The sequence below is a fragment of the Panicum virgatum genome, chromosome 1K (genome assembly GCF_016808335.1).
Source record: "Panicum virgatum strain AP13 chromosome 1K, P.virgatum_v5, whole genome shotgun sequence".
Taxonomy (NCBI): domain Eukaryota; kingdom Viridiplantae; phylum Streptophyta; class Magnoliopsida; order Poales; family Poaceae; genus Panicum; species Panicum virgatum.
The window spans coordinates 54,980,477-55,004,077 of record NC_053136.1 but is presented as its reverse complement, the minus strand read 5'-3'; the positions used below and the strand labels follow the sequence as shown (position 1 = coordinate 55,004,077).

Genomic DNA, 23,601 nt, shown 5'->3' with positions numbered 1-23,601 from the left:
GAGCTAGTATAGAAACTCATGGCTGACCCGTCGTTGGTACCGGTGGGGCTAGCAGTCCCGGGTCGCAGGGCAGTTCGGCTATTTGGTGTGCATATGTGAAGGGTTGACACGTATGGTCCGACGGGGCCTATATGTGACGTGTGTGTTATGTCCACCTTGCAAGGTTAAATCGGATCAATTCGCCATCAGTCGCTCTCGGATATGAGCACCTTGATCGCAGCACCGCATCGTAGTAAGTAAATGGAACATGAAAGATATCTGGAAATGATTTTCTGAATTAATATTCAATATTTACCATGTTTGCTTTAGCTATGCAAATCTTAGCTGATAATTTAGCTATATAGAATCTTGAGCTAAAATATTGAAAGTAAGGATCCACCCTTAGATGCTTTTCCGCAAAACCAACCCACCAGCCCAAAAGTATTGCATGTCTAGATAATGGGCTAAGTATACCCTTAGTCGGGTAAGCCTTACTGAGTATTAGTATACTCAGGGTTTGTTGTCACTCTGTTTTTAGGTAACTACTGCTGGTTGGAGCTAACCAGGAATCACATCGGTGGACTCGATGTGACGTCCTCACGTCATCGTAGTTATTGTTGTTTTTTAAAACTAAACTTCTATTTAAATTTTCGCTGCATTTTGAACTTTGATATTTTACTTAAACTTATTTATAAAACTCCACATTACAAATTAACTTTGAGAACTTTTGTCTGCTTGTAATCATCCGTGCTCGTCTTCGTGCAAGACTTCTAGTGTTTTTTGATCCTTAACCCGACAGACGACCGGATTACACCGTTTTAAGTGCGTGGTAACTTGATTAACCATTAAGATGATAGTTAGCGCACTTAAGTTGGATTAATTTGGGCGGTTCAGTTACAGTGAACATAGCCGCCGGCTGGAGCTGAGGACGAGGCCCCCTCCCGAACCCTGAAACGGCCACATCGAGATGCGCTCTGACCATGGGTTGCTGAAGAATGGCCAGAACGTACCTCCAGGGGCAGGGGCAGAAGCGGGAGTCGGAGCCGGAGCCGGCGGAGTCGGTGCGCCACCACCACCACCACCACGTCCCCTATCGACGACGTCCACGGCTCCCCACCTCCGGTCTGCCCGGCGGGAGCATCACTAAGGAGAGAGGTGACAGGGACGGTGGAGGAAGCCAGTGGAGCAGCGACGAGCGCGGTGGAGGTGGACGAGGGTGATCTGGGCGCGAGACCCCTGGTGATCTCCTCGAGGGCGAGGTCGTCCCGGACCTGCAGGAAGGAGGGAAAGAGCCTCTGGCGGGCGATCCAGCTCTTCAGGTGGTCATAGGTACTGCTCAGGCCTCGCAGGACATTGAGTACCAAGACTCGATCGGACACCGAATCCCCGAGGTCGTGAAGAGCATCGGCCATGCCCTTCATCCGCCGGCAGTACTCACCAACGGAGAGGTCCCCCTGCACGAAGGTGCGGAAGGTGGCGTCAAGCTGGAGGGCACGGTACTCGGTGTTGCCGAGGAACTGCCCCTCGAACACCACCTAGGCCTGCCGCGAGGTGCGTCCGTGGGTCCTGACGAGGTCCTGAAGATCTAGGGAGATGGCCCCGAAGATCCAGGACATGGCGACGCTGTCAAGGCGCAGCCACACCACGTCCTGTGTCTCGATCGGCGTGTCGAGGAGGACGTGGTCGTAGAGGCCGTAGCGGCGGAGGGTGAGCAGAACCTGGTCCCGCCAGCGTCCGTAGGAGGAGGACGTCGGGTCGAGGAGGAGGGTGACCAGGGCCCTGATGTTCCGGACGCCGGCAGCCTGGAGGTGGAGCTGGGCGACCATGGGGTCGGTCGGGTCGTACCGGGCTCCAGATCCAACGGGCGGGGCCTGGTGGGAGGAAGAGGCGCCGGGCTCGGGGACGACGGGCCTACCGGAGGAGACGCGGAGGAAGTGCTCCGCCTCGTCGACCCGGAGAGCGGAGGCTTCGGCCGCGGCGCGCTCGCGCTCCTAGTCGAGGGCAGCCACGCGAACCCGTTCCTGGGCCGCCGAAGCCTCCGACTTGGCGGCGAGAGCGGCGGCGGCCTGGTGCCCGCGGAGGGCGGCGGCGGAGAGCGGCGCATCCGCGGGCGACATCCCGAGGCCGGTCCACGCGGGATCGGGCGCGGCGTCCGCGGCGGCGCGGTGGGCAGCAGCGGCGGCTGGGAGGGGAGGAAGGAGAGGAACCCTAACCCTAGGCTATTGATACCATGATGGAGAGAATAATCACTTGTATTCCTCCAAACTCTAAAATGGTGGGATATATAGATCCTATACATGGGCCTCTAGATGAGCCTCTATACATTGGCTCACATATACACCAACACCCCCCGCAGTCTGAACTACCGGCGCAGCGGTGTTCAAGACTGGACAAGAAGAGAGCTCACATATACACCAACAATAAATTTTCTAATTTGAATATAGGTTATTAGTCAGGATTTAATATTTTACACTAAGACCCCTCCTAGTCAGGGTTATTATTTTCCAACCATGATAGCGCTGCTCAGTTCCGAGAGAGAGAGAGAGAGAGAGAGAGCGAGCGGTGCTGATTGCTGAGGGGGCGCGGTGGCCGGTGGATGGCGATGGCCGGCGGCGGGGGACTGAACCGGTCGTCGTCGAGGGGGCAGCTGCCGCCACAAGAGCTTCTCGACGATCTCTGCAGGTAGTCCCCCCTAACCCTTAACCCCATCTCGCAAGTTCTTCTGGGATTCACTCAGATCAATCCAAACCAATCGGAGCTGAATCGCCTCTGCAGCCGCTTCCTGCTGAACGTGCCCAAGGAGGAGCTCGAGTCGTTCGAGCGGATCCTGTTCCTTCTGGAGCAGGCGCACTGGTTCTACGAGGACAACTCCGTCGAGCACAACCCCAACCTCAAATCCCTCTCCTTCAAGGACTTCACCTCCCTCAGTATGTCCGCCTCTGCCTGAACCCCATCGGAGACTGGTTTGATTGATCGCTGACATCGCCGCCCTTGCGTTGTTGTGGTGGATTGCATTGGTGGTCTGTGCAGTGTTCAAGAGCTGCACTGCTCTCAGGCCCTACATCGCGCACCTGGATGATATCTACAAGGACTTCAACAACTACAAGTTCCGCGTCCCTGTGTCCGGCGCCATCATCCTGGATGACACCTATGAGAGGGTAATTTACTGATATTTTACTGCCCCAACAGATTGCATTTTAGGAGTTCCCTGATTAAGATTTGAGAATTAGAAGTGGGAATGTAGGTTGCGCAGTGGCATTTTCTTTTCTTTATCAAACATTGGATTTGAGTATGCCCTACATTATTCTGTCAGTTACAGTCGGCCCGATTTAATAAAGGAAAAACCATGACTATTGATGATCTATAATAAAGTTGCCCTACACATACAATTTCACAGACTGGTCTGGAACAAACCAGGCACATGCACATAATTGAAGCTTTGCCTTCTTTCTTTGACCCTTTTAGAGCCCAAATTTGTTGGGATTTTTATCGTTTTTGAAGGTTAATTCACCTTTGCCCCTTCTCTACAGTGCTTGCTTGTTAAGGGATGGAAAGCTGGGGCCAGCTGGAGCTTTCCTCGTGGAAAGAGGAATAAAGATGAGGAAGATCACACCTGTGCTGTTAGAGAAGTAAACTTCTGCCTGTGTCATGTTTTGTCCTGCAGTCTCTTTTCTTTTTTTAGCGAATGATGCGGTTTCTTTTGGGCATATTTTACTTGCAGCAAGCAAATAGGTTTCTTAGATATCACTGAACACTGTTTCCTGCTTTTAGATGATTATAGTCTTTGTTTGGTTTGAGCTACAAATTGTTTACTTTTCTTCATTGCACATTTCATATGTCTAGATCGCTGTGCTCTAACGCTGAATGTTCGCAATTGAATGCTCCCTTCATGGCAGGATGTATCAATATAAAAGACAACAAGTGAATGCCAGTTTATAACTTTTTTCACGAAGAAAGAAAAAAAAAACACGATCACTCTATTTAGCTTCTTCAAAGCATTTTTTGCATAACTTTATTGAGCATAGAGGTTTTTCGTAAGCTGTAGCCAGTGCTTTGCATGAGCTACTTGAAAACCTGCGATGATAGTTTTTCAGCCTTTGTCCAACCTAAATCAGTTATAATTTTTATATTCAACAATTCCTCTTGTTCGGCCCATAGGTAATTTTCGCTAAGTAACATCTACTTGCATAACAATGCAGGTTCTGGAGGAAACTGGGTGTGATGTTTCTACACTATTAAATTTGGATGATTACATTGAAGTTTCAATTGGGCAACAAAAAGTTCGGCTCTATATCATAACTGGCGTTAAGAGAGATACTGTGTTTGCACCTCAAACAAAGAAGGAAATCAGTGTATGATAAGTTTTGAACACTCTTATGAGCAGAGAGGCAGAACGCTTCCCCCCCTTCCCTTATTGCTGCTCTACTTGGCTCTATATATACTTTATGCAGATAAGCTGTTCAAAGAGCTTGCCAGGCTGCTCTTTAAATTAAAATATATGCCGGAAATGGTAGTATATTGCATAGTTGCTTGACCATCAAAAACTTCGTTTTCGCTTAGTAAGCGGTAAAATTAGCTCTGCGCTGAATAAAAGGTTGTTCCACAGATCTTCATATTCTTTATGGCAGTCTTTGCTTGCAGCTGCACTGTTTTTTTTAAAAAATAATAATATGGTCCACACTTTACAAACTGCTCTGAGATGCTAAGATCTCACTCTGTCCCATGTTGTTGACTACTTTTTGTATATTTAGTGTTAGATTGAAGCTACTGTTGATTTCATTGACTTTCCCTCATTACACCTTTTTTGTTTCTATTATTTTCCTTTTCTTTTGAAAATTATGAAATGATACAACTGAGCTACCTTTCTCTGTGAATTTGATAGGAAATCTCATGGCACAGAATTGATGATCTTCTACCAGCTAGTGATGATGCGGTATCTCGTGGAGTTAATGGAATGAAGTTGTACATGGTTGCTCCATTTTTGACGTCAGTATCTTCTGGTCCACATTTTATTTCCTGTATTTTTTTGGGTAGATGCTTTTATGGGCATTGCCACTGTTGTAGTTTCTCTCAAGAAAGTAGGGAAACCCCAAGAATGTAATTTTTTATTCTGCATCAAGTCACCTACTTTTCCACCGCATAATTTCTTTACTTATACATTGTTTTGTGTTTGACCTTGTTCTTCCTCCAGGGGTCTAAAGGCTTGGATTGCCGCGCATCCTCCCATGCTGTATCAGAAATCAGAGGCATCTGCTAGAGGTTTCTTCCGCTCTCTCGTGCACCCATTGTGTTCAGGATTGCAGAAGCTATCCGTTCCTTGAACAATCCACAAACAAAATTTGCCTTAACAATTCTGCTGAATAGATGTCTAACTGCACTCTGATCCTAGTCGAGCTTGTAGTTTGGTCTCCCATAATCTTCATCAACGACATAGGATAACATGGCATTGCACAGGTACGGTGTGGAAGGCGAAGAATTCATCAAGCGGTGGTGCCCCCGTCGAGAACCCTGTTGCTAGGGCAGGATCTGACGCGCAGCATGTTGACAACCGCCCAGGTAGAAGCTTCAGAAACTTCAGGTTTGACACGGCAAGCATCCTGCAGTCCATGGAAGCTTCCTTCTTACGCACCTAGGAGCCTGACAAAGCATCAACCCGTGCACCTGCATCCTTGATGTATATATAGGCTGTCGTCAGTGTTAACTCCACAAGAACATAATGTCTTCGTTTCGTATCTCCTTTGTCTTTTTTCTTTTCTTTTCTTTTCTTTTCTCGTGGTACCTGTAATCTTCCGTGCAACAAAATGTTTGGGACGTCTTGCCTCTGGTATATATCGCGTTCTGTCGGACGCTTCCCCCGTTGAGTCATTGATTTTTTTTTTGAAAGATTGAGTCATTGGTGGAGTGGTGAATGTCTGAGATGTTCTTCAGACTGTTGCCGACTTGACGTGCAGCTTGTTGTGTCCATTTCGTGCTGATTAGAATGGGCCCATATGTCAGCGGGGGAGGAGCTCGGAAGTCGGGTCGGCCCATCCACTGGGCCTCCAGGTAAGACCGAGCGAGCGGATTCGCGAGCTGTTCGTTCGCCGTTCGCCCCCCCGTTCGTGGACGCGGTGGGGTGGTGACGCGATGACGTGTGCGGCGTTGGATCAGGTCTTCTTCTCTTCCCCACGCTTGTATCGCCGTGACAGCCCACCACCACTGGTCCGAGCTTGTCCCACCCTGTCCTTCTCGGCTTCACCTAGTAGAACTAGAAGCTCGATGCGATGGCGCCGCTGGTGCGGCCGCCCGCGCTGCACATCTGCGCCGTGAGTGGCGCCGGCGGCGGAAGGGAGAAGTGGGCGCCGCAGCCGCGGCAGTCGGGCGGGAATGGGGGCCGACCGCTGGACCAGGTGCTGGGCGTGCTCCGCTGCGACGGCGAGTTCCTCCAGGCCGCCGCTGGCGCCTCGCTCCGCGACGTCTTTTGGCTCCGGTTCCTCGAGAAGAAGCAGCAGCAGCAGCGGAAGCAGCCCAAGCCTAAGCCCAAGCCGGCGCAGCAACAGCAGATGCTGCAGCAGCAGGAGGTGGAGGTGGAGGGACTGCGTCGTGACGCCCCAGCCTTCCCGCCTCCCGCGTACCAGCCAGGTTCCTCACAAGCGACGAGAACGCATCTCAATTTGAATCCATTGCACGCACATCGCCCTGCTGATGACCCATTTCTCCGCGATTTTGGTAGGGTTGTCGTGCGTGGAGCTAATGGCGGCCGATTTCCAAGCCCTCAAGGTGTACGCCGGTAGCGCTCAACGCTTTCTCGCGCGGCGGTTCCTCGGAAGCAAGGGGCAGTCAAAAACTCAACAACAACCTAAACCCAAACCCCAGGAACAGCAGAAAGAGCAGCAGCCGCAGATACTTCAACCCCCGGTCTTCCCTCCACCCTCCTACCCTCCAGGTTTCTAGCACAATGTAGCAAGAGCTCTAAAATTTGGGTGCCAACTAAGCTACTTCAGTCACATTATTCACTAATTTACATTGTTGTGGCAGGGTTATCCTGTATGGAGTTAATGATGGCCGATCTTGAAGCCCTCAAGTTGTACATCAACTACTATTCCGCCATCCTCACCACCCCGCTTCCCCAGCATTACGATCCCAACCTCCTTGCTCAGTACTTCGCCTCACGTCCACATGTCCTCGCATTTCGCACCATTCAGGTTAGCTATGATTAAGTTCCCCCCTGTGCTTTTAATTAACCTCTACATCTTTCTAATTGTTGTAGCTAATAGGTCAGTTGACTGTCAACCTTTGTCGCAGATACTCTTCGCATTTGTCTCAGCTCTGGTAAAGATGCAAATTTCTAAAAGATCACAGTTGAACGCAGATTCTACCTACATCAGTGGCAACAGGAGCAATGGTTTCAATGCTTCTCAATACATGGTTGGCCAGCTTCTCAAGGAGATGTTTCTTGACCTTGGACCTACTTTTGTTAAAGGTCAGATAGTCATGCTTTGACAGATTTAAAGCAAGGTGGTTACCACGTGGCTCGGAATGCTTTTGACATCTGTCTTTTCTTATATATATGCAGTTGGACAATCCCTTTCTACAAGACCTGATATCATAGGTTCAGAGATTTGTGAGGTTAGGTAAAATTCTCCTTGTTCTGCTTTTTTTTTTTTTTTGCTTCATCAGCTGTTGCTTGACATTTTAGTGGTCCTTGTATTCTATCTCTAGAAATTAATCGATCTGTTCCTTTTCAATTTTAGGCCCTTGCTGAGTTGCATGAAAGAGTTCCTCCTTTCCCAAGAGAGGATGCAATGGAGATTATTGAAGGAGAATTTGAGTGCCCTGTATCACATATTTTCAGTTACATTTCGGATGAGCCTGTAGCAGCTGCTTCTTTTGGACAGGTAATATCTTCATGTGTTTCCTTCGTGCTTGTGCTATGTTAGACCAAGTTATTTGGAATTCCTGATGTATTCTTATTCATTTTTCTACATCGTTACTTTCAATATGTACTGTTATGCTCAAGAAACTCTTGTAATTTTACTTCAGGTTTACCAGGGGCGGACAGTTGATGGTGCTCTTGTAGCCATAAAGGTTCAGCGGCCGAACCTTCTACCCTCTGTACTGCGAGACATATATATTCTACGTCTTGGGGTCTGTATATTTCCATCTAACATATAATTTTGCTCTTCAGTCATCTGGGGATTTCTGTTGTCCTTATGACACCCTTTAAATGTCATTTCCATATCTTGTTTCTTAGTATGCTATCTGTGATTTTATTTGTTTGCATGGCCCTGTTCATGGGATTTGTTAGTAACATGTACCATTTCCAAACATTACTAACTGTCCAGTGAAAACTAGACATAAGTTTCTTCCGTTATGGATAACCTTTCTCCCATCCTAAAAATGCTGCAGCTAGTTTCCCTGTTCAAGAACTTGCTTTAGCTATAAGTTCAGTGTACTAATGACTGTAGCATCTAAAATTTTCTATTACTGTAGTATCATTCGTGTGATGCTTTTCTACTAATTTGTTTACTTTATATAATTTGTTTCAGCTTGCTTTCATACGAAAGGTAGCCAAACGAAGAAGTAATATTTCTCTCTATGCTGATGAGTTGGGTAGAGGTTTCGTCGGCGAGTTGGACTACAATATTGAAGCTGCTAACGCTACCAAATTTCTGGTGTTTCTATGCTCTTGTCTCCTACCCATGCTGTTGGGTACTTCAGCTTGGTGTTTTAGCTAATAATTTCCACTCTTGCAGGAGGTTCATTCTAGGTATCCATTTATGCTAGTTCCTAAGGTTCTAAAACAACTTACTAGAAAGAAGGTTTTAACAATGGAGTGGGTGACCGGTGAGAACCCCAAGGAGTTGCTTTCTTTGACTAAAGGAGTTTCTGGAAAAGTTACTGAAGCTTCAGAAAAGAAGTTGGATGCAAAAACTCACCTTCTTGACCTGGTATTTACTAACAATTTTAACAAACTATTATCAACCAACCAGTGCTTTTGTAACTTATGTAGTTGTACCATCTTGCATCTATTTCAAGATCATGGCAATTAAACACATCTATGTTTTGAATCTTGAGAGGGTTTTCTTTTTCTGTTGTGGTGGTAGCATAAACATGCCAATGATTAGTACATTTCAAAAGTTCAATTTGATCTTGCTGCCCAATATTTTTTAACATCTTGTCAATTACTCATAAGGTCAATAAAGGTGTCGAGGCATCATTAGTGCAGCTTCTTGAGACAGGCTTGTTGCATGCCGATCCTCATCCTGGCAACTTGCGTTATACTCCTGAAGGTCGTGTTGGGTAAGCTCTACTACAACATAGGTTCACAAGCTGAACATTTACATGGCTGCTTTTCGGGTTTTTCTTCCTCACATTTCGTGTGATATGAGATACTTTAGCTCCTTTGTGGATTTGTAGTTGACATGAAGCTTTTGTGGTAAAATACTTCTGGAACTGTTGATAACATCTTCCTAAATATATCAGGTTTCTTGATTTTGGTCTGCTTTGCATGATGGAGAGGAAACATCAGCGAGCTATGCTTGCAAGCATCATACACATAGTAAATGGAGATTGGGCTTCCCTTGTCCTGGATTTGACTGAAATGGATGTAGTTCCACCAAACACCAATCTGCGTCGTGTGACAATGGTAATTCATCAAACTGTTGCTGTGTGTGTGTGTGTGTTTGGAGGGGGGGGGGGGGGGGGGGGGGAGGGGATGCTTTAAGTGATTTGCCCCCACTCTTTGTATTGAGTGACATCATATACTTCATGTTTTCAGTTCCTTGGAATTGCCACTCACATGGTCTGATATTGATGTCTGGCTTAAATGAAATGATTAAACATAAGACATATACTAAATAAAATGAGGAACATAGGTCAAGTAGTTAATCAGAGTCCATCTGCATTCTTGGAATTCATGTAGAAATTGTATGCAACTGAAAAAAGTTCATTGGTCTACCATGTGAGTGACTTCTGGGCCTTGGAGACCCTCATGTCAGTGTCACAGGCTCACAGCATGTGCCTTGTGGCATATTTTGTTGAACATGGACTTATTCTGTGGCGTGTGGTAGACTTATTCAAACTTTAAGAATCTTTCTGGTAAAGAAATGCAGATGACAATGGTCGATCCAGATTTATTTATTGTTATTGTGGAGTATATTATCAAATACACATGGTTACTAAAGGTCAATTCCCTGCTTGATACTTTTTTGGACCACTATCTAAATTCTAATGTTACAGGGCAAATATGCTTTTTTGCCAAAAGATTGTGGTATTGATTGACTCCCACGTCTATCTGCTATTCTGCATGCTCCCTCTTTTATAGTTGTATAGAGAGGAGTTAATTCATGGCCTAATATCCTATGGTGTTAATGGGCTTTAGTACATTGTTCAGTGAACGTTCTTTTACTCATAACATAGTTATACATAGTGCTGTTTTCTAGTATATGCCATTCTTTTTTATGTTTGTAATTAGTGTGCCTTCCATGTGCTAGGAGTTGGAGGACGCATTGGGCGAGGTAACTTTTGAAGATGGAATTCCAGAAATCAAGTTCAGTAAGGTGAGTAGTTTACTCTATTTGTAAGTTCAGTTCAGTGCAGTAGTGGTTTGATAATCTTTGTGCCTATCTTTTATTTCAAACTAAGTGGCATAGCTAATAATATTCTTTTCACATTGCTTTTGTACTTGTTTACACATACATCTTTTAGGTGCTTGGAAAAATTTGGTCTGTGGCATTTAAATATCACTTCCGTATGCCGCCTTACTACACACTGGTACTCCGGTCACTTGCTTCTTTGGAAGGTTAGCTTGTTCAGTTGAAATTGAGATAGCAAACTAATTCAACACATAATTTGCTTGTTTCTTTCCAAATATTTCTGTTTTCATGATGACTGTTTTTCAGACGTTTATTATTTCCCTTCCTTTCCTATTGGTAGGACTGGCTGTGGCAGCGGACGAGAATTTCAAAACATTTCAAGCAGCATACCCATATGTAGTTCGGAAGCTTCTTTCTGATAATTCACTTGCAACAAGGAGACTCTTAAATCAGGTATCATTCATTATCTCATTTAGAGCAGTGTGTGCAGAACTAGCCTCTGAGGTAGGTGTGGTACTAGGGCCGTCAATGGGGCCTTGTTGTCTTCAATCCATAAGTTGGACCAATATAACCATGTTATGCTGCCCTCCTTGTGGATTAGGCTGCATTAATGTGATAACTAACACCAATCAGTTTACTTACACAGGCAATTTTCAACAAAAAGAAAGAGTTCCAATGGCAGAAGGTTGCCGCATTTCTGAAGTTAGCTTCAGCGAGGTTTGTTTCATAGTTCTTACCATTTAGTAAATTGGTTTGGTCATTTTAACATGTGGGTTCTCTCAGTGCTCTCTTGCATTATTCAGATATCAATACCTTCTTGTTAGTTAAGTATTGATTCTTAATTGACTGGACTAAATAATCAAATTTAGTTGTTTTTTTATGTTGCTTGCATATTTATGTATCACTTCAGCTTATCCTATTAATATTGGTATAAGTTGGAGTGTAACGTCACTTGTTTTTATTAGTTCTATGTGCACTGCAACCCTGGATCAGTTATTTCCTTACTTCAGAAAATAGAAGATTAGAAGCAACAAAAATGCATGATAGATGGTAGGTGGTTAGTTTTCTGTTCTGCTCAAAGATGTGAAATGCATGCGCTAACATTACCTGAGCAGTAGGCAGTCAGTTTTGTTGCTAAAGCTTATAAACCTAATGGCTGATGTCATTTTCATATGTGAAGGAGCAACTTCAAATATAACATTGGAGCTTTGGCTGAGCCTGACACAAAGGACGTGAATGTCTCTAGCCTTGTAGAGATCAGTGGTGCATCTTCACTTGACCGTGCTACAGCTACACCAGAGAGGGCAGTGCACACTGCAAACCTGTGTGTGAGACTTTTATTATCAAAGGACAGCATTGTTATTAGGAGACTTATTATGACAGCGGTATGCATCACATCTTATCTCAGCACTCCTCTACTTATATCAACCGGCCCTCCTGTCCATCTTTTCAAAATGATAAGAGTTCTAAGCCCATCACGTGTCTCCTTATGCAGAATGCAAAATCTCTTGCTCGTGATCTGATCTCCAGAGATGCATTGATGTTCCGGGTGCTCCTCAGTAAGGTTATTGCAGATGTCGTCTTCCAGTGGATGTTGAATGTCACAGGCTTGAAACGAGTTGCGGAGACCAGGATGGGGACGCCCGTGACCATGGGAGAGAATGGTGGCCATCTGGTGCTGTCTGAAGAATCATCAACCCTGATGGCACTGCAAGCGGTTGTAAGAGACCGCAGGATGCGGATCATATACTCCAAGTTTGTGAGGGAGTTAAGAGAGGAGCCTTTCCTGATGGTCAGGGTGAGCTGGAACATGTTCGTCATCTCAGTCACATCTGCTGCGGTCGGCCTGCACCGCTTCATGGTGTTCCTGTCGGAGGAATACTTGCCGGCGCTGCCACCGCCTGTTCCTCCGCCGCGGCTGGTTCGGATTCAGACCCTATAAAGTGCAGCGACCAGACCTAGTAGAACATAAAGATGGTTCCTGATCGTTAATGTTCTGGTGTCCCTGTATAATATCTATATAAACGTTGCAGGATCAATCAATAATTCTGTGGCGTGTTCCTAGCTATAGTTGCCAAGCAATTTCTCTTCTACTATTTGTTCTCCATTCAGTTGGCCACTAATGGATCACGTGGAGTGGGATGCTTTCTTAAGCTGCAGTTAAAACCTTGTCGTGGGCTTTTGGGGTACCTACAACCGGATGGCGGAATGCACCCGCCTAATCCCAGAGCGGGAGTACTCGGGAAAGTGCTAAGCGATTAGGCTGATCTAGCTTGGGGGCAAGAACGTATGAACACACGGGTTTAGAGTGGTAATACCCTACGTCTACTGTGAGATGTATTGCTCTTAGTATGAATGAGTCTATCCTCTGCCCCGCCGGGACTTAATCTTCCTCTAGCGAGCGTCTCCCTTTTATAGACTAAGGGGACGCGTACACAGGCGTTCAGACCCCGACAGGTGGGTCTAACGTGGATGTATAGTATACTGCGCAGAAAGCTTCAATGGAGCTACAACGGTTGAGAATCTCTTCTCGGATACGCTTCATCGCCCTGTAGCCTCTCTGACCGAGGGGAGTCTTTATTTGTCCCATCGGCGAGGCGCCCGTTGGGACAATGTAGCTTACGGCGTAGTCTGTCGAGGCTACCGTGTAGGCGTCATAATGGGCGAAGCAGAGCCGTCGTGTCCAACTGGCATAGTAGACTGACATACGCGGCGTGGGCGGCGCCAGCGACTGCACTGTGCGCCTTGGTAACACGCGACCAACAGTGCAACCTGGCAAAAGCCGCATCGGGCTCTGCTGTGGCAGAGCGCACTTTCGCCTACCGCATTGAATGCGGTAGGTAGGCGAGTCTTCCAGTGAAGGCACGCGGCCCCGCGCGCGTGCCCGCACCTACGGACACGTGGCGGCTCCGGACCAGCCCCAGGCCCTGTTTTAAAAAACATTTTAAAACTACGTTTAATCTTGATTAAACTCTAAACTTTGGAATAGCGTTGCGTTTAATCACAGTATCGTTTAATCACAAAAGACGTTAAACTACGTTTAATCACAAAAAACTCTAAACAATAGGCTAGCGTTCACCTAGCGTCTAGCGTTTTTTAAAACCCCGGCTCCAGGCGGGGTGTTGGTTCCACCCTGCTGAGGGGTCCGAATAGTATATGGGGTCCGGGACCCGGCGGGGGTCCGGGGCCCCTAGCTGTTTTTGGCTGAGAGCTACCTCCTCCGGGACACGTGGCGTCACCGGACCCACCCCAAGTGGGGAGCGGGTCCGGGGCCGTTTACCAGGAGAGTAGGGCTCTGGACCACAGGGGTCCGGCTGTCAGGGCGTAGTTAAGGATAACTACGAGACTCTTGTCTAGACACAGCAAGAGGGGGTACCCCATTCCTGGGGTACCGACAGTGGCCCCCGGGCCCACCTCGGGAGAGGTACGAACCCGCGGGTGGGGCCACCATCGTGATATGTTTCCACGCAACTTGGTTGTGTCGGTGTGCTCATGTCGAGAGCAGATGCTCTGGACCCCTTGGAGGCCGGAACACTTGTTGCCAGGTTCAGGTATTAGAGCGCTCACCATAGGGCGGCGAAGGTACGGAACCAAGCCAAGCGGCTACACGGACCTCGGACCGCTAAGGGAGAGAGAATCACTTCCCCGGACCTGGCTTCTGGCGACCGTGGCGAGCGGTCTCCGCCGGAGCGGGCCACCGGAGTGGACTTGAGGCGACCGTGGCGAGCGGTCTCCGCCGGAGCGGGCCACCGGAGTGGACTTGAGGCGACCGTGGCGAGCGGTCTCCGCCGGAGCGGGCCACCGGAGTGGACTTGAGGCGACCGTGGCGAGCGGTCTCCGCCGGAGCGGGCCACCGGAGTGGACTTGAGGCGACCGTGGCGAGCGGTCTCCGCCGGAGCGGGCCACCGGAGTGGACTTGAGGCGACCGTGGCGAGCGGTCTCCGCCGGAGCGGGCCACCGGAGTGGACTTGAGGCGACCGTGGCGAGCGGTCTCCGCCGGAGCGGGCCACCGGAGTGGACTTGAGGCGACCGTGGCGAGCGGTCTCCACCGGAGCGGGCCACCGGAGTGGACTTGAGTCGACCGTGGCGAGCGGTCTCTGCGCGAAGCGGGCCACCGTAGTGGACATCTTGCCTAGACACAGCCGTGGGTCACTTGACTCTAAATGTCGTGGTGTGGCTAACCACAGCCGGGTGGCGGAATGCACCCGCCTAAGCCCAGAGGGTGAGTACTCGGGGGTTAGCTAGCGACTAGTTCGATCTCGCTCAAGAACACGATGAACACAGCAGGTTTAGAGTGGTTTGGGCCGCCGGAGTGTAATACCCTACGTCCACTATGTGTTGTATTGCCTGAGTCTGGGTGAGCTTGGTGCTGAGTCCAGCGTGTGTCTGTGTGTGCTCTCCTTTTCCAGGCCTTTGAGAGTCTCGGCCTGTGTGTATATGTGTTCTAGCGGGCGTGCTCTCCTTTTTATATATCCAAGGGGAGCACGTACACTGAGCGGGGCCCCGACATGTGGACCCGGTGATGTATTATAAACTACACTTTGGCCTTCAATACCTCAGATCCGGAGATCTTGTCATCGGCTTCCGTGCGTAGCTTTTGACCAGGGATGGTCTTGAGCTGTCCTGTCAGAGTAGAGTCTAGCCTCTGCAGCCGCGCGTCGAGGTCATGATGAAGCGCCGAACTACTGACTCAGTCCACTGTCGCAGCGTGCACTATTGCTCCAGTCAGTAGCTGGTCATCATGACTCGTCGCCCATGCGCGCGGCGCTGAGTCTTTAATGCTTGCCTTGGTAACTGACGAGCTGCCTCGGTAACTGGCGATCCACAGTGTGGACTGACAAAAGCTGCCCCGTGCCCAAAGGCAGCAGAGCCCGCCTCAACCACTCACACTTAATGCGGGTGGGTGAGGGAGCTTCCAGCGGAAGGCTTGTGCCTGCGCCCGCGTCTGCGTGACACGTGGCGGCTCCGGACCCCTCCCGAGCAGCTAGCTGAGCCGAGAGCTCACGGGGGTCCGGATAGGCACGTGGAGGTCCCGGACCCATCTGCGGGAGTCCGGATGGCACATGGAGGTCCCGGACCCACCTGCGGGGTTCCGGGTCCGCGGCCACAGGTGCTGAGCATTTCCACCTCTGGGACACGTGGTGACACCGGAGCCGTCCCCGAGCGGGAAGCGGATCCGGGACCGTTGGTCTGGTGAGATGGAGTCGGACCCCAGGGGTCCGGCTGCTCAGCTCCTTAGGGCGTAGTTACGGATAACTACGCGAGTCTTGGCACAGTAAGAGTGGGTACCCAAGTTGCAGGGTACCGACAGAGGCCCCCGGGCCCGCCTCGGGAGAGGCAACGAACCCGCAGGTGGGGCCACTACTGTGAGCAACTTGGCTGCTTCTGGCACCCAGCGGTGCGCGGCGCAAGGGTCTTGTCCTGCGTCGTCCATCCTTTGGGTCACCTGCTGCATCATCACATTTGAACCTGCACATGACTCAAGGTAGATGCTTAGTAGCATGCCCACGGGTCCCAAATCCTGTTGGCTGTAATCCTTTGAAATAGACAGCTAGGTTCAGTGAACGGAGCTCAAGGGGCCGGCCTTTAGGTTAAGAGAAAGTCCAGACCTCCAGATTCCCAGTCCTAGGTACTACGGCACTCATTCACAGGAGGTGGTGCGTGCAGGCTTAGGGTACGGAACCAGGCTAAGCGGCTACACGGCTCCGGACCTCCCCGGAGAATGAGTGCGCTTCCCTGAACCTGCAGGTTCCCAGGGGTCCGAACCCCTCTCTTCCATGAGGGGTCTCGAGCTAAGTCACTAACTAGCCAACTCAATTCGGACCACAATCACCGCACAAGAGTAAGAAGCCACGTGGGGGTTAACGCAAACAGAATGCGTAGATTGAAATTCGAATTTAACATCCTTAGAGGCGAACTGAGAATAAACTTTTCCTTTATAACTAGATGTACATGAGATGTGCGATGTAAGCCAGAACACGGGTTTATGAGGCCGAAGCTGTCCGGACCTCCGGGCCCCCAGTCTTAGGTACTACGGTACTCGCCCTAGGGAGGTAGAGCATGCAGACTTAGGGTACGGAACCAGGCTAAGCGGCTACACGGCTCCGGACATCCCCGGAGGGTGAGTACGCTTCCCTGAACCTGGTTCGCAGAGGTCCGGACCCCTCCACGGGGGAGGCTCACCGGATTGGACCACACGGAAGTACTACCTAGTTACAAAGGAAAAGGTTTTATTCCCTGTTGGGCCTCTAAGGGTAGGACTTACAGAGATGCAGAGTCGGGGGTGCGACCGGAGTCGGCTTTCCGCCGGAGCGGGCTTCCTCACATGAGTGAGGTATGCTGCGAGCTGGGATTTGTCGCTCCGCCGCTCGCAGCTTGTGAGGGGGCCCTTGACAGGCGCCCTGACTCTTGCCGACGTGCAGCGCGCGCCGCTGCCGACGGTGGCTGCTCCACAGGCACAGTTGCCCCTGGCACAGGAAGGCGAGAGGCGTGTGGCGCGGATGACACCACACCCTCCGTCATCTCCATGTCGTCGTCATGGTGGGAGTGCTCAACCGCCCGAACCATGGAGATGGGCAAGAGATGAGCTAAAACTAGCTAAAAACCCCCTACCTGGCGCGCCGAATGTCATGGTGTGGCTAACCACAGCCGGGTGGCGGAATGCACCCGCCTAAGCCCAGAGGGTGAGTACTCGGGGGTTAGCTAGCGACTAGTTCGATCTCGCTCAAGAACACGATGAACACAGCAGGTTTAGAGTGGTTCGGACCGCCGGAGCGTAATACCCTACGTCCACTGTGTGTTGTATTGCCTGAGTCTGGGTGAGCTTGGTGCTGAGTCCAGCGTGCGTCTGTGTGTGCTCTCCTTTTCCTGGCCTTTGAGAGTCTCGGCCTGTGTGTATATGCGTTCTAGCGGGCGTGCTCTCCCTTTTATATGTCTAAGGGGAGCACGTACACTGAGTGGGGCCCCGACATGTGGACCCGGCGATGTATTAACTACACTTTGGCCTTCAATGCCTCAGATCCGGAGATCTTGTCGTCGGCTTCCGTGCGTAGCTTCTGACCAGGGATGGTCTTGAGCTGTCCTGTCAGAGTAGAGTCTAGCCTCTGCAGCCGCGCGTCGAGGTCATGATGAAGCGCCGAACTACTGACTCAGTCCATTGTCGCAGCGTGCACTGTTGCTCCAGTCAGTAGCTGGTCATCATGACTCGTCGCCCATGCGCGCGGCGCTGAGTCTTTAATGCTTGCCTTGGTAACTGCCGAGCCGTCTCGGTAACTGGCGATCCACAGTGTGGACTGACAAAAGCTGCCCCGTGCCCAAAGGCAGCAGAGCCCGCCTCAACCACTCGCACTTAATGCGGGTGGGTGAGGGAGCTTCCAGCGGAAGGCTTGCGCCCGCGCCCGCGTCTGCGTGACACGTGGCGGCTCCGGACCCCTCCCGAGCAGCTAGCTGAGCCGAGAGCTCACGGGGGTCTGGATAGGCATGTGGAGGTCCCGGACCCATCTGCGGGAGTCCGGATGGCACGTGGAGGTCCCGGACCCACCTGCGGGGGTCCGGGTCCGCGGCCAAAGGTGCTGAGCATTTCCATCTCTGGGACACGTGGTGACACCGGACCCGTCCCCGAGCGGGAAGCGGGTCCGGGACCGTTGGTCTGGTGAGATGGAGTCGAACCCCAGGGGTCCGGCTACTCAGCTCCTTAGGACGTAGTTACGGATAACTACGCGAGTCTTGCCACAGTAAGAATGGGTACCCCAGTTGCAGGGTACCGACAAACCTGAAATCTGCTTTCGTGGCGTTAGCGCCGTTGATGCTAGGCCACTTGATCCACTTGGTTCTCATTCAGTTTTTTTTAGGGGAATCACCAAACTTTATTTATTGATGACTTTAGAGACAGAATTACAAACGCCTTCAGTCGGTGACAGCAACCACACCTTTCTACCTATGTCACAATAAACTGAACTTCTAGCTAAAATATGAGCGTCTACATTAGAAGCTCGACCTTCGTGAACAAATTCTCAAGAAACAAAAGCTCCGGCCCTGGCATTGATGTTAACGGCTCAGCTCAGTGGCGTTAGCGACTGTGGGCTTTAATTCGGCGACGGGAGTGGACTCTTTGGGCCACCAAAATGTAGGGAGCGTATCCGGTGCAATCACTGAACTGGTGAAAACACTGTAAAATCAAACTAAAAAAATCTTCAAAAAATTCTGAAAAAAATCATGAATGTACATCTCGGTCTACCCCATCTACATATAAAATTTCATGATCAAATTCATCATACTCTAACAGTTACAAAAAAGACAAATTTGGGCTGCATTTGAACGTTAATGATTGTCAGAAAATTTGTCTTTTTTATAACTGCAAGTGTAAGATGAATTTGATCGTGGAAATTTATATGTAGATGGGGTAGACCGAGATGTACATTCATGATTTTTTTCAGAATTTTTTGAAGACCTTTTTAGTTTGCTTTCACGGTGCTTTCACCAGTTCGGTGATTGCACCGGATATCCCTCCCAAAATGTAGGCCCATCGTACCGGAGACGGCGAGGTGGCAATTTACTTCGATTCGTGTCATCGTGTACCTCTGCTCGACTCGGCTCGATTTGGGTCTGATTGTCCGAGAGCTAGACAGGGTTTCAGATTCAGAGGTGGTGCGACCTGTGAGGGCAGGAGAGGAGCCGGCGGAGGATGGTGGGGGGACGAGGAGGGGCGGGGCGGCGGCAGGAGCGGCAGGCCCTGATGGTGGCGTTCGCTGTGGCGCTGCTCATGGGCACCGCCGTCTACTTCCGCATCTGGGCCCGCCAGTCCAGCGACCCCTCCTTCACCATCGACGACCGCGAGGAGCTCCGGTTCGCCCCCAAACCTTCTCTCCGCCAACAAGTTTTAATTTCCTAAATCTTTTATATTCAGTCATCACAGAAAAAAAAATGAAGGAATCGGACCATCTTTGATCAAACTTCTGGTCGCTGATGAATGGATCCATGTGTTGAACTACTAACGCTTTCCGTAGAATGCATCGGTTGGATCGAGTTAGTGCGTCCATCAGTTTCAGTGAAATTGTTCCTATATTCATTAGCGTTAGGAAGTATGGATTGACACGGGCTCCCAAAAACGGACGAAGCCCAACAATCTCCACTTGGTGAACACATTCAAACAATTGACTAATCAAATTCAGACATTAGATGGAGGAAACGGAAACGAATTGTTGGGTGCTAACTGTATTTTTGTTTCCTTCGATGTCTGAATATGGTTTTATCAAATGTAGTCATACAGCACTTGGGATCATCAACTGATGGATGGTGTTAGCTGCTCTATACCTTTTAGCAGAGAAAAGAAATTGGAGAGTCATAGTTTAGGTTGTTTGGTACCACAAAAGGTCCGTTCTCCTCTATCAATGGCTTATCTGTAGTGAAAGTTCAGCCACATGTGATCTTGTTTCTTCCACATCTAGCAACCTCTTTATTATATTGGCATTTTCATGGCTAGCATCCGCATCTTTAGCTTTGGAAAAGAGTGGCTACGAGCAAATATCTTTTGCTGGTTTATGTTAGCATAAGCTTCTGCTTTGCTTCTCTTTTCATATGTACCTTATTTATTTGTTTATTTTGTTGCATCAACCATCAGGAGGCAATTTGAACAAGCAAACCTAGAAGCGATGGATGAATCTGCCGAATGGAGAATGAAATATGACAAAGAACTTGAGAAAAACAGGCAGTTGCAAGATGAACTTTCAAAGGTATTGCTTACTTGCTAGAGACTTGCATGTGGTTGTGCTCCTCAGACGCTCCATCTACAATGCTCATGTGAGAATGTTCTTCACAGGTTAAGGCCTCATTGACTGGGACAGCCAGGCGTCTTGAGCTGTTACAAAAGGTAAATTTTGGGGTCAAAATCTGTTCCTTTAATCTCTACTATATGCTCTTTAACCCTGGGCCACCTCCTTCAATTTTTGTTTGTGCTTCCGCTCTGTTCATTTCCATTTTTAACTCTTCCATGTGCACGACCCACTTAATCATTTTCATTGCTGCAGGATAATGAGATGTGGAAGAGGCAGACTGAATCACTGAAGCAGCAGTGCAATTGCAGTCTTCCATTGAAAACTACGCAAGATTAAGGGCATGGCAGTGGCAGGAGTTTTTCAGCTTCTTTGGTGGATTAGCTCAAAGTTTTTTGTTTGTTCAACACCAGAGGGAGGAAAGCTAGATCGAGATATGGAATTGGGATAGGTGAATTGAAGAAATGGCTACCACAGTGTTGGTTCGTTTGCTATTCAGGGCGATCTTCACACTTTATCCCAAGTACGCGGTTACGGTGTGCAAATTACTGTAGGCACAACTTATGAGATGGTGAGCTCCTTTTTGTCATCGAGGATATCTAATTTTAAGTAGCTTTGGATTGGCAATTTTTATCTCTACTTGTAAATACACAGTAACACAATCACCGTGTTCGGCTGGTGGGTAGGCCTCCAGCCCTACAGTAATTCCCTCTCACACCACTCCAGCTCCAGCCTCCAGCCACCAGCCAAGTAACAGTATTTTTCTCTCACACCACTCCAGCTCTAGCCTCCAGCTCCAGCCTGCCGAACACGGTGAATGTATCAAAGGAAGCAAAAAATTAGTGGCGAAGATCAAAACCAAGACCGGCTATTGGCAAAACTTATTAGTGTGTTACTGGTCATCTCCAGTTCCTATGCACATATACATGTACTCCCTCCATTCTCAAATATATGACGTTCAGGACAACAAAATTAGTTCATTTTGAACTAAATAACTTGTCATAAACATCATATATTTGAGAATGGAGGGAGTATATACATTTCATTGAGGCCCTGCCTACTTAATGGAGCGAATATTGAGAATATTAAGATGGCTTATCTTAGCCACTGGCAACAAACTGGATTCGGGTAGCGTGACGGCATGTTTTAAGACCATGCACCAGCTTTTTATTACACTAGTCACAGAAAAATATCAGCATTTATTACATTACAGTTCACAGAAAGACGTCAAACAGGATCGAATTTACAATACAAAACGGCATGCCACATCGTAACATACATAGAGGCCGTTACAGAAGTTGTATATCTGCCCAAAGCCCCAAACTTCTTCCCAAAGCGAGAGTTCAAACACCACATGCGCAGTCAAGGGAGCAGCAATATCTTGCCGATGTGCGTGCTAGCTTCCATCAATCTATGCGCCTCAGCCGCTTCAGATAACGGGAACGTCTGGTAAATCACCGGCTTCACCTTGCCAGCCGTGACGGCAGGCCACACATTCTTTTCCACCTCGCTGACGATCTGAGCTTTATTGGCAGGGCTTCTACCACGCAGTCCAGCAGCTGCACAAGATTTTGATAGTATAATATGAGCTAAAATAAAACACCTACAAGTGCATACACCTATAAAGAGAACACCTAAGATTGACAAAACATATCAGATAGTTAAATGGCAAAACATGTACCGAGCATCACTGGAATTCAAAAGGGTTGTCATTGCCTATAGACCTAAGCAACTAAAAATACCTTGTATGGTCAAGCGCCGTGCAAAAACAGCTTGCAGGTTCACTTCAGCTACAGCGCCTCCTTGGAAGCCAATGATGAAAAGTCTACCATCAACACCTAAGCTGTTCAGGTTACGCTGGAGATATGATCCTCCAATATTGTCCAGAATGACATCAACACCTTGGTAAAGGGATTTTCAGATTAGTCTGTACAACATGAAAATGTCTTGGTACGTGGTAAGAGGCAGCTCATTCAAGGAGAAATACTACAAAAGAGTGCTATCAGCGTGCAGGTACCAGTGGCATAGTATGACAATGCAGATCTTGTGTACAGGATAAATGACCAAAGATAATAAGGTGGTAGGCCATACCCTTTCCATTGGTTTCCTGTTTGACACGTTCAACGAAGTCTTCAGTTTTGTAGTTTATGCATACATCAGCACCCAAATCTTTGCAGGCTGCTAGTTTTTCTTCGCTTCCTATAATATTTTGATGGAATTAGTAGGGGCATTATCAATAAAATTTAACTATAATATCATTTCCATTACAGTGAACAAACCTGCAGTCACAAAAACCTTAATTCCGAGGTGCTTTGCAATCTGAATAGCGAAAGTACCAATTCCACTTGATCCTCCATGGACCTGCAAAATTGAAGGTACACAGTCATCAGGAATAAACAGAGACAGAGAGGTTCAATCAATCCTGTGCCAAGAACAACAATTGTGCGCACCATTTACTGACAGTTACTTTGTGACCCTTAGTGATTTAGGTATACAAAATTGGGATCAAGGAACTGGGGTTCTATCAGTCCGCATCACGGCACGCAGCTGAGGAGACGAAAAGAGTGGGCTGTTCTTACAAGGAATGATTCGCCGGGCGAGAGGTGGCTGGTCATGAACACGGTCGACCAGACGGTGCAGGCCACCTCGGGCAAGCCGGCTGCAACCGTTAGCGACACCCCCTCCGGCACAGGCAGCAGCTGCCCCGCCGGAACCACCACTTTCTCTGCGTACCCACCGCCGCTTAGCAACGCGCACACCTGCAAGGCAACAGTCAAGTGCTCAAAACCAATCAAAACAGCAGCAGCAGAAGAAGAAGCCAAATCTGGATTTGCTACTGGAGCAAAGCAGGCAGGGCCGCTGATTCAGCTCACCTTGTCGCCGACGGACCATCGCGAGGGCACGTTGGGACCGAGCGCGAGGATGGTGCCGGAGCACTCGAGCCCCGGGTACGGGGACGCGCCGGCGGGCGGCGGGTGGCGGCCGTGGCGCTGGAGCGTGTCGGCGCGGTTGACGCCCGCGGCGGCGACCTGGAGGAGCACCTCGCCTTCCCCCAGCGGTGCCGGGTCCTCCACGTCCTGGGCCTCTAGCACCTCAGGTCCGCCGCCGCGCGTGATCACCACCGCCCTCATCTTCCTCCCCGCTGCAGTTGCTTGCTCCTCTCGAATAACTCCACACCACTGGAATGGAAGGTGTAGGAGAAGCCTAGTACGACTGTGCTTTTGGGCTGGTCCAATAACCAGTTTGTTTATGGGCCGAGCTCTGGTCGAGCTCGC

General features: G+C 49.1%; 4 protein-coding genes across 5 annotated transcripts; 3 read left to right on the top strand and 1 right to left on the bottom strand.

Moving 5' to 3' along the window:
• The first annotated feature begins 2,478 nt into the window (after positions 1-2,478).
• LOC120645584 (mRNA-decapping enzyme subunit 2-like) lies at positions 2,479-5,844 on the top strand. Of its 2 annotated transcripts, XM_039922369.1 has the most exons (8): positions 2,480-2,661; positions 2,755-2,906; positions 3,010-3,137; positions 3,510-3,608; positions 4,179-4,331; positions 4,862-4,965; positions 5,171-5,238; positions 5,434-5,844. In XM_039922369.1, the coding sequence occupies exons 1-8, from the start codon at positions 2,576-2,578 to the stop codon at positions 5,610-5,612; spliced, it is 969 nt and encodes a 322-aa protein (XP_039778303.1). In that variant the 5' UTR covers positions 2,480-2,575; the 3' UTR covers positions 5,613-5,844. The 2 variants fall into 2 exon arrangements, with proteins under 2 accessions (XP_039778308.1, XP_039778303.1); XM_039922374.1 differs by lacking the exon at positions 4,179-4,331 and having other exon boundaries at positions 2,479-2,661.
• A 307-nt stretch (positions 5,845-6,151) lies between these two features.
• On the top strand, positions 6,152-12,652 carry LOC120645569 (uncharacterized protein slr1919-like). Its single transcript, XM_039922353.1, has 17 exons — positions 6,152-6,600; positions 6,692-6,904; positions 6,997-7,163; positions 7,264-7,441; positions 7,535-7,587; positions 7,713-7,856; positions 8,002-8,106; positions 8,508-8,633; positions 8,715-8,909; positions 9,155-9,261; positions 9,445-9,607; positions 10,455-10,520; positions 10,669-10,762; positions 10,897-11,009; positions 11,203-11,273; positions 11,737-11,941; positions 12,052-12,652. Exons 1-17 carry the CDS (start codon positions 6,243-6,245, stop codon positions 12,496-12,498), a joined length of 2,805 nt encoding a protein of 934 aa, XP_039778287.1. The 5' UTR covers positions 6,152-6,242; the 3' UTR covers positions 12,499-12,652.
• Positions 12,653-19,143: 6,491 nt separating this feature from the next.
• On the top strand, positions 19,144-20,959 carry LOC120645597. The gene is made up of 4 exons (XM_039922381.1): positions 19,144-19,400; positions 20,176-20,287; positions 20,374-20,424; positions 20,582-20,959. Exons 1-4 carry the CDS (start codon positions 19,240-19,242, stop codon positions 20,663-20,665), a joined length of 408 nt encoding a protein of 135 aa, XP_039778315.1. The 5' UTR covers positions 19,144-19,239; the 3' UTR covers positions 20,666-20,959.
• Positions 20,960-21,455: 496 nt separating this feature from the next.
• On the bottom strand, positions 21,456-23,546 carry LOC120645574 (quinone oxidoreductase PIG3-like). Its single transcript, XM_039922360.1, has 6 exons — positions 23,200-23,546; positions 22,906-23,085; positions 22,606-22,687; positions 22,418-22,525; positions 22,069-22,227; positions 21,456-21,885 (listed from the first exon to the last, which is right to left on the bottom strand). The coding sequence occupies exons 1-6, from the start codon at positions 23,455-23,457 to the stop codon at positions 21,689-21,691; spliced, it is 984 nt and encodes a 327-aa protein (XP_039778294.1). The 5' UTR covers positions 23,458-23,546; the 3' UTR covers positions 21,456-21,688.
• Positions 23,547-23,601: the final 55 nt, after the last annotated feature.

Bases quoted from the DNA above. Each gene is read 5' to 3' on its own strand.
- LOC120645584 (XM_039922369.1), top strand. From the start codon at position 2,576: ATGGCGATGGCCGGCGGCGGGGGACTGAACCGGTCGTCGTCGAGGGGG. The intron at 2,662-2,754 runs GTAGTCCCCCCT...TCGCCTCTGCAG, and splicing joins CTTCTCGACGATCTCTGCAG to CCGCTTCCTGCTGAACGTGC. The intron at 4,332-4,861 runs GTATGATAAGTT...TGAATTTGATAG, and splicing joins AAACAAAGAAGGAAATCAGT to GAAATCTCATGGCACAGAAT.
- LOC120645569 (XM_039922353.1), top strand. From the start codon at position 6,243: ATGGCGCCGCTGGTGCGGCCGCCCGCGCTGCACATCTGCGCCGTGAGT. The intron at 8,910-9,154 runs GTATTTACTAAC...ATTACTCATAAG, and splicing joins AAACTCACCTTCTTGACCTG to GTCAATAAAGGTGTCGAGGC. The intron at 11,274-11,736 runs GTTTGTTTCATA...TCATATGTGAAG, and splicing joins CTGAAGTTAGCTTCAGCGAG to GAGCAACTTCAAATATAACA.
- LOC120645597 (XM_039922381.1), top strand. From the start codon at position 19,240: ATGGTGGGGGGACGAGGAGGGGCGGGGCGGCGGCAGGAGCGGCAGGCC. The intron at 19,401-20,175 runs GTTCGCCCCCAA...ATCAACCATCAG, and splicing joins GACGACCGCGAGGAGCTCCG to GAGGCAATTTGAACAAGCAA. The intron at 20,288-20,373 runs GTATTGCTTACT...TGTTCTTCACAG, and splicing joins TGCAAGATGAACTTTCAAAG to GTTAAGGCCTCATTGACTGG.
- LOC120645574 (XM_039922360.1), bottom strand. From the start codon at position 23,457: ATGAGGGCGGTGGTGATCACGCGCGGCGGCGGACCTGAGGTGCTAGAG. The intron at 22,526-22,605 runs GTTTGTTCACTG...AAAATATTATAG, and splicing joins TAAGGTTTTTGTGACTGCAG to GAAGCGAAGAAAAACTAGCA. The intron at 22,228-22,417 runs GTATGGCCTACC...CCCTTTACCAAG, and splicing joins ACAGGAAACCAATGGAAAGG to GTGTTGATGTCATTCTGGAC.